At 43.5% G+C, this 9,297-nt stretch overlaps 1 protein-coding gene across 1 annotated transcript in view; it reads left to right on the top strand.

Moving 5' to 3' along the window:
• DZANK1 (double zinc ribbon and ankyrin repeat domains 1) overlaps window positions 1–9,297 on the top strand; it is a 46,761-nt gene that overhangs the window by 18,532 nt on the left and 18,932 nt on the right. The window contains exons 7-9 of the mRNA XM_006030446.3: window positions 605–722; window positions 7,760–7,873; window positions 9,137–9,229. Coding sequence (XP_006030508.1) covers window positions 605–722; window positions 7,760–7,873; window positions 9,137–9,229 — 325 coding nt within the window. The remainder of the gene's footprint in view (window positions 1–604; window positions 723–7,759; window positions 7,874–9,136; window positions 9,230–9,297) is intronic.

Raw genomic sequence — 9,297 nt, 5'->3', positions numbered from 1 at the left:
TGCCCCTGCCCCTGCCCCTGCCCCTGGGAGCCGCCTTCTGGCTACGCAGTGTGTCTCCTGTCCACACAGCAGGTAGCAGGCACACCTAGCATTGCGCAGCTCCCAGGGCAAGGCAGCAGGGCGCAGAGCGCCAGCCCACAGCGTGAGCAGCCTGCCTCCCCCCCCAAATGCTCTGGATGAGCTGCCCGCCACACAACCTGACCCAGCCCCAGGGCCCCATTCACCCCTGCCCCACTCCCCCACTGTGGGGGCCTCAATCTGCCTACCCCCTCCCCTTCCCTTTCCCCCCAGCCCCTTCCCCTCCACAGACTTACCAGCTGGGTGCTCTCTACATGTGCTGGAAGGAAAATCCTGAGATGTGAGTGTTGTATCCTGAGATTGTGAGTTAGGGTTAATTTGATTTGGAAATCGGGAGTCTCACGACTGTTTTGTGAGAGTTGGCATTACTGCTGATTCATGAGTAAGTCCTCATCCCTGCATGCTAGGGTTACATGATCTAGGCCTTTGACCTCCCTTTTCCAGTGGGTGGTTGGTTTCAGACTGGTCCAGAGTATGCAGCAGCACAAACTGAAAACACGTTAAGCCAGTTTGTTGTTATTTTCAGGTGTGCACATTGCTTAGCTCCTCGGCCATCTGATCCTTTTGCTCACTTTTGTCAAGAATGCGGTTCACCTGTCCCACCTGTGCCAGGGCATCGCCTCCCACCCCCTGAAGGAGCTCAGGTTAGTAAAAACAGTTGTGACCACCAACTCCTTTTTTTTACAGAAACAGCCTTCCTCAGCAAATCATATAGTTGGAGGAGAGGTTTGCTCTTTCTTTCAGTTACAAATTCTTACTCTTAGCAATTCTTCAGATTCTTAATTGAACTGTAGGTTGGTTATTAAGAAGAACTTTCTAACTCTAAGGATGCTTAAGTACTGAGACAGATTCCCTAGAGATGTTGTGGAGTCTCCATCACTGAGTTGTTAAGTACATCTGAGACAAGTGTTTGTCTAGGATTGTTCAATCAGGGATGATCCTGCCTTGAGCAGAGTTGGACTTGAATAACCTCAAGGTCCTTTCCAGCCCTATCTGTTTTTTGCTCCCTGCCTTCCCCTAATAAACTGCTGGGTGCAGGGATGCCTGGCTTCCCTGACTGTCGAAGGACTTGGGAATCCAATAAAGCGAGATCTCTTCCACCAGTGCCTCAACTAAAAACTGGTGAATTCCAGTCAACAACAATTGGAGAAAGTTGGCAGTGCGCGGGGTGCCTTGAAGTCCACCATCATCAGCATCTATGAAGAGACACTTGGATTCTGTACCAGGAAACTTCAAGACTGGTTTGATGAGAAAGACTGGGTTGATCGACCAAGAGTTGATTGACCACAAGTACAACGCATTTTGTGCTTGGCAGAACAACATCAACTCCAAGCAAAAGAAACTGAATCACCAACAAGCCAAGACAGAGGTCCAAAGGAGGACCCATAATATGAAGAACAGATGGTGGGGAGACAAGGCTAAGGAGATTCAACATTTCTCTGACATCCACGATATGTGAGTTTTTTTCGATACCACCAAAGCCGTCTATGGTCCAAGCACTTAGGGACCAACACCCTTGAGATCTAAGGATAGAGTAGACCTGATAAAGGAAAGGGGGGCTGTTAGTGCCTTTTGGAAGGATCATTTTGAAGACCTTCTCAATCAAAACCTGATGTTGACAAACCTCCATCCCACAATACTCAGTCAGAGACTATCTCCAAATCCCTCCAATCCTTGAAGAGGTGAGGCAAGCCATCAAGCAGATGAAGAACAAAAAGGCATCTGGATCTAATGGACTCCCTCCTGAAATGTTTAAGCACAGGGGAGAAGAGCTCACACCACAACTCCATGCCCTCATCTTAAGGTCTTGGAATGATGAGGAAATCCCAGATAACCTCGGGGATGCCATGCTTGTGACAATCTTCAAGAAAGGAGACAAGTTCAACCATGGAAATTGCAGAGGGATCACCTTGCTGTCCACTACAGGAAAGATTATTGTGAGAACCCTCCTGAACTGTCTTCTTCCACTTGCTGAAGAGCTCCTCCTGGAATCACGGGTGTAGGGCAGGGATGGGCCAAGTCAGACCCATGGGCTGGATCTGGTTGGCAGTGGACTCCATTTCCCAGCTGCTCCTGAGCATGGCTGGGGCTGGTCTCCGTGGAGACCCCAGCCAGACCTGTGCTGTGAAAGCTCAAGGCTCGGGTTGCCATAGAGACCAGCCCCAGCCACACTGGCAAGGCAGAGCAGGGCAGGGGGCTGCTCCAGAGCAGCTAGAATCTTGTGATGGGGACAGCTTACTCCAGAGCCAGGGCAGAGCTGCGATCTGTAGCCTGCATGCTCTGGGCAGAGGTGCGCAGGCAGGGAATCGTAACTCTGCCCCTGCTCCTTGTAGCACTGACAGCCTGGTCTGGAGCGGAGGCAGAGCCACAATCCCATGCCTGCATGCCCCTGCCTAGAGCACACAGGCTACGGATTGCAGTTCTGCCCTGGCTCCGGACCAAGCTGCAAGATCCCAGCAGCTCCAGAGCAGCCCCCTGCCCTGCTCTGCCATGTGCGCTGCCAATGCGGCTGGAGCTGGTATCCATGGCAACCCCAGCCTTGAGCTGTCACAGCACAGCTCCTCTGGGGTCTCCATGGAGGCCGGCCCCAGCCGTGTGGGCAGGGGCTGCTGGGAAACGGAGTCTGGCTGCTGGCTGGATTGGCCATTTTGCACACCCCTGGTCGAGGGCATCGAGAGGTACAACTGACGTGATCTTCGCAGCTTGCCAGCTGCAGGAAAAATGCTGGGAACAACATAAACCTCTCTACGTGGCCTTCTTCGATCTCACAAAAGTCTTCAATGTTCTCAGCCAAGAAGTGCTGTAGAGGATCCTTCTGAAGTACGGATGCCCACTGAAATTCATCACCATTTGTTGCCTGCTCCATGATGGTATGTGAACAGTGGTTCTCAATGGATCTATCACAGATCCCTTTGAGGTAAAGACGGGAGTTAAGCAGGGCTGCATCATTGCTTCAACACTCTTCTTGATATTCCTTATCGCAATGCTACATCTGACCACTAACAAACTTCCAGTTAGAGTGGAGCTAAACTACCTAATGAATGGTAAACTGTTTACTCTCAGCTGACTCAGAGCCAAAACCAGGACTACCACAACCTCAGTCAAACTCCAGTACACTGATGATGCTGTAGTTTGTGCTCACTTGGAAACAGACCTTCAGGTAACTGTCTACGTCTTTACCAAGGCATACAAGAAAACAGGACTGACTCTTAACATTCAGGAGACTAAGGTCCTCCATCAGTAAGCTTTTACTGAGCAGTCCCTAGCTCTGGTAATTCAGATTCACGGTGAAACTCTGGAAACCACTGAGTATTTCCTGTACCTCAGAAGCCATCTCTTGCAGAAGGCTGACATCACCTCAAATATGCAAGTGCAGCCTTCAGATGCCAGAGGAAACAAGCGTTCAAAGATCATGACTTCAGATCTGAAACCAAGCGTATGCTTTATCAAGCAGTTGTGATCCCCACCTTACTGTATGGAGCTGAGACATGGATAATGCACAAGAAACCATCTACGCTGCCTGTGGAAAATCCTTCAAATCCAGTGGGAAGGTATATGTACCAACATTAGTGTCCTCTCACAAGCAAACACCACAAGCATCAAGGCAGTGATCATCTGACATCAACTTTGCTGGCCAGCCATATCTGAAGCAAATTTTATTCTCCCAGGTCAGTCAAGGCATATGCTCAAGAGGAGGGCAGAGAAAGCACTTCAAGGATGTCCTCAAGGCCAACCTGAAAAATGCAATATCGACATCAACTCATGGGAGACTATCACCCAGGACCTCCACAAATGGAGGAAGTGTTTGCTGCAAGTATCTCAGTACTTTGAAACCTTACAATGACAACAGGAGATGGAAAAATGGGAGCAGCAAAAATTGCATAGCATGGATCAAATCAAGAATCCAGTCATCCACCCTGCATGGAAACATGTGCCTAAATTGCAGCAGATTCTGTTGATCCTAGATCTTGTCATCCATCTTTAGACCCCCAAATAAGACAATCACTGAAGACAATCATTCTTGACTGCAAGGGATTGCCAAAGACACTACTGGGCGCAGGGATGCCTGACTTCCATGGCTGGGCTGTACCTGCTCTAGCAAATAGTCCCAGATTGGGGTGGGGGTATTCTGGTGCCCCCTGCTGCATCTGGTGTACAAGGAGCTTATTCCTCAGCTGTTGCTAAAGTGTAGACAGAGCTGGGGCAGGTAAGACCTCTGACCACTGCCCCCCCACACTCCCCCTCCCTTCGGTCATCAGCACTCTGCCTAGGGTACTTCAGGAGCTCGTTATGCCTCTGACTAGATTCCATGCACACAGCCATAGCAGCTGGATACTGAATGCAGAATGACACAGGATCAAATCTAACCCATCAGTTTTCCTAACGATAGGGAATGAGACAGTGGAACAGGATGAGGAGGAGTGACATCAATAGAGGCATCAAGTCTTCAGCAAGTTCCTGTTGCCTCCAGGGAATTCCTGTCTGGGGACTACCTCATGTAAGGTTGCAAGGGGTTACAGCAGATAGGAGGAGGTAAGGACAAAGGAACAGCCTCTGTACATGATATACTTCCCTACTGATTTTATAGGATAAGCCTGGGAGTTAAGGTGGCACAAAATACAGCATAATAAAGTTTAGGTCAGATCCCTTCCTTTGCAATGTTGGAAGATTTTTAAGAACAATATAGAAGAAAGTCAATCATCTGGAATAATTAGTGTCACCATTATTCTAATCTAGATAATCACTTTCTAGATAAGCAAACACCATAGTATGAAATGCTGATACTAAAAGCAGCGAGAAATAAAATGTATTGTTCCAAGTAATGTTTTAAAATTACAAAGCGGTGGTAAACAAGCAATGCACAGTTGTCTCATTGATAATCAAAATCCAACTGCAGGTCAATGGTTTTGTTAATATAAAACCTTCCTATTAATTGACTTCCTGGGTAATTGACTCCTATTGAACTTTAAAACAATGTACCTTGCATATATAAACTACACTAAGTTGTTATTACTTAGCCAACTAAAAGAAAAAATCCAGCTTCCCTTAGGTCATTTGTCACTAAGGATTTCCCTTTTTTACAAATACCAGCCTTCTTCCCCAGTTTGCTGAGGAAATAGTGCTGTTTAAAAAAAGTTGCAGGAATAATTTTTATTATGCAAAGGAACGCTCATAGTTCTCAATATGATTTTTTGCAATCTTTCTACCTTCAGACAGAGAGCAGATATGGAAAATTTCTGAGAAATTAAAAAAATATTCTTTCAATTAGAGCCACTTAATCATCCTTAACTATAACTGGAGTACAATCTGCTAGCAGTAGCAAGGTTTTGATACCGCTGCAGTATGCAGCTTTATAATACTTACTATGTTTTCAGTGGACACTGTGTATATATTAGTTAATTGCCTACTGTGTCCTCCAGATACCATGTAATATAGTGCATGCATTAATAGCTCTACCAACCATATAATAAGGTGTGAACAGCTGACGTAAAAAATAATCACAGTAACACAATGACCCTGAAACTGTTGCACAACTCCCACTGGAATTAATAGGCAGCAGTCCCTTAAGTGGTATGGAAAATCTTGGCTTAAAACTCTATTCCTCTATTTTTTATTTATCAGGTATTATTGCAATGTTTGATCCCATAAAGAACATAGAGTTTCAAACAACATACAGTCTAAGGCCCTAATTCTGAAAATGCCCAAAAGTAATTTTGCACATGCAAAACCATTCCAGTGAATTCAAGGAAACTGCTCACATGTCATAAAGCTGCTCAGGTGCATGTTTACAGGCTTAGAGCAATAATTGAACAGCACTGTAGTGACATGCCAAATGATGGAGCTAATCTCAAAGCAGTTTGGGTTCAATGCTATATTAAAGTTTACATTAGAACTTGTGGTGATATTCTCATCCTATTGAAATCCATAGGAGTTTTGCCATTGATTTGAATGAGAGCAGGATCTGACCCTTGTTGCTTTCCAGTTGAGGTGGTATGCTGAAGAAGGTGCTTCAAGATCAGGGGAAGCATGACAGAAAGTAGGAAAGCAAAAGTGTGAGGAGAACCCACAGGGGTGTTTAGGAAGAGATAAAAGTAGAGATACAGATAGGGGCAGTATTGTTCAGAGCCTCCAATGAAGGTGAAGATGGGAAGTTGCAATTTGATGTCAGTGTGAAGGGAAAGCCAAGGGAGGGAGTGGTGTGGTAGATGTCAAGAAGTGCAATTTTGGTGGTGGCTTCTAGATAGTGTAGAGTATTGTAGGCTTTAAGCTGTTTAATGATAGGATAGTATAGAATAGCTTGTATTTGCGTGAGTGTAGTTTGGTTAGGAGAACAGGCAAGAGAATGTCACAAGGTGTGAACCATTTTTGAAAATTCAAAAAAGATGCATTGAGAAGCTAGAGTAAAGACTGCAAGTACAATTAGTACAATTGTCTAAAGTACAGTTAGAGGTTTGGCTATAGACAAGGCTAACTTTAGACAAGCTAAAGCTTATATAGGTAATAAGAATAAGCATATGAATATTCATTGGAGTAGCACCTATTAGGAACCCTTTTTTATATTTTGTTTACCTTATTTAGTAAGCTTTTTGATATTTTAGCCAAGCAATAGAGTATAAAAACCAGGTCCACTTTGGGATTTTTTCTTTTTGGTCTTGAACTACAGATCTTGCTGAACTGCCCGCTTGCAAGTGTACCTGGCTAGTGGCATTTAGCGACTTAGTTTTTAGAATCTTAGGTAAGAAGGCCTTTTCCTTAATGGGCTGGCCCCTGTTAGAAGTTTTTTAAGACTTTAGGACTTTGACATTTTAAGATTAAATTATTTTCAAATATTGATTAGATAGGCCAAAAATGTGCATTTTATACACTTTAATAATTTTTTGGATATGCCTTATCTATACTGTCTAGTCATGTATACCTTTTATTTATTTTGCTATTGAATTTGCTATTAACATTTTCGGTATTCTTATTTTGTGAGTATTTAATTTTGATGAGACTGATTCTTCAAACCTTTCTTGGTTCTCAAAATCCATCTGAAGGTCAACTATAGATTGCATGGGTTGGAGTGAGAAACCATAAGAACAGAGAACAGAAGGTTACATAAGTGGAGAGTTGACCAGGGCTTGGAGAAGAACAAGTAGTAAAGAGAAGATAGAAGCATTTAGAGACTATTAATTATGTGATGTAGCTACAGAATAGTTATAGCCATGATTATTGAGGTAACATTATTATACTTATTCAATTCCATAGAACAATGTAGAATAACATTACCCCAATAATCATGGCTATAGTTATTCTGTAGCTACATCACATAATTCATAAATGGCCATAGCAGAAATGCTTATGGTGCAGTCCTGTCAGATTCCAGCAAATCTGTAAATACTGCTATACCTTGTCACAAGGACATGGAGAAGGAAGGAGGGAAGGATTCCATGGAGCAAAATAAATAATTTTATAGGAATCAAATCTTTTATCTCATTTTCCTAAAAATATTGGGTGAAGCTGCTTTACTTCAGTAGAAGTAGTAGCATCTGACTCATGAATTAAGAATTATGTTTTAAATTGCCTGCAAATATTTGTATTAAAAGTCAGATATAGGTTTAGGCTCTGCTTAACAATAATGCTTGAAAGCCTTGTTCATCATCATTTTCATAACAATGCAGTCCTGTCATCTTTCATTCAGATGGGGCCATGTATTGAATGCAGAACGATGGTGCCGATGAACATGCCCTCTTGTATTGTATGTGAGGCCCCAATAGCTCCACAATTGCAGCCCCAAGCCAGCATCTGCTTAAAGGTAAATATGATTAAATGAAACTAAGAAGTAATTTACCAAGTAGTCTGTATGATTCGTATAGGTGATTTTGTTAAAAATATATTGATCCTTTTTGGGTTTGTATAAATATGTTGCTACTGCTTAAAGGGTTAGTAGGATTTAACACATTTACAAAGTAGTAGCTGTCATTAAAGACAGACCACATTAGCATGGCAGGGCATGTTATATGAGAGCACAAAATGTCAGCATTTTCTGTTCAAATAAGCAACGGGTGCACGTTCTTCTGTTCATTATAAAGTAGATTAGTTTGATTTATATAGTCGTTTATGCCTTACTTATAAGCACTTAACTCCAGTAAATCTGTCCTCATTATTGTGTTTACCTCATCTGATTGTGAAATATTACATGAGAAGGTACAGGTGGTGCAGTTACTGGATGTGGGATTTGGCTTGACATGTTCAAGGAGGTGTTACTGTAGTGGGGATAGCAGGAGTGATGCACTGTGTGCCAGGGGGTCATGGCTAAGGGACATTTCCAGGAAGGGCATGATACTGAAGGGCTGGTGCTGAAAGGGGAATGGTGTGAGTGAGGACTATCAGGCAGTGAACAAAGGAAGCTCACTACTTGAAAGTAGTTTTCTTCTGGATGTCAAAGGTCATCATTGTCACAGCTACTTTTCCACTCTTTGAATGGCTTAGGGCAGCCTGAATGTAGATACAAGAACAAACCTAAACCACTTGATGGTGGCTAGTGAGGACACAAGCTATAGTACAGAATTTGTCATGCTTGTGATTCCTAACGTAAGTGGAAGCTGAAGGTCCCTAGGTGTAATGAAGGTTGACCAATGAGATCCTTCCAGGCAGCATGCTTCAAAGTTGGAGGCAGTTTTCCTTTGATTTTCCTTGCAAATGCTGGCCTGTTTGTAAGAAATTATGCACAACTAACCAAACTGTCATTACTCATTAGTCTGTAAACAGCTCCAGGGGAGCACTGATACCGGAGCTCCTCCAGCATATGTTCTACTACTTTAACAACACTGCCACCAACTCAAGATCTGCATGATGGTCAGGCAAGATGACTTAAGTGGACCTGACAGTTTAAATGTTACTGGAACATTATGCCACATATTTGAGAAGGTTCTTCCTTTTGCAGGACTTAAGCTGCTTACTTACATATGTCTGCAGGATTGATCCCTTATAGAGTAGATAGCTTGTTTTTAACGTTACTGTCGTTCACAATTTAAATCTATCCCAGTGAAATGTGTTTTTAATCTGTATTTTAAAGGGCAAGGTAATTTGTCGGGTGTGTGGCACAGGAAATCCTATTCACATTAAGCACTGTGTGACCTGTGAAAGCAAGCTGCCTGACTCACAGATGGTAAGGTTTCCTGCACATAACAACAATGCTTGGCTGTGCTTAGAGTCAAATCCTATCCCTATCTGGGC

Source organism: Alligator sinensis, unplaced genomic scaffold (assembly GCF_000455745.1).
Source record: "Alligator sinensis unplaced genomic scaffold, ASM45574v1 scaffold21_1, whole genome shotgun sequence".
Lineage (NCBI taxonomy): Eukaryota > Metazoa > Chordata > Crocodylia > Alligatoridae > Alligator > Alligator sinensis.
The sequence above is the reverse complement of the archived record's forward strand: the minus strand, read 5'-3'. Positions and strand labels throughout refer to the sequence as shown.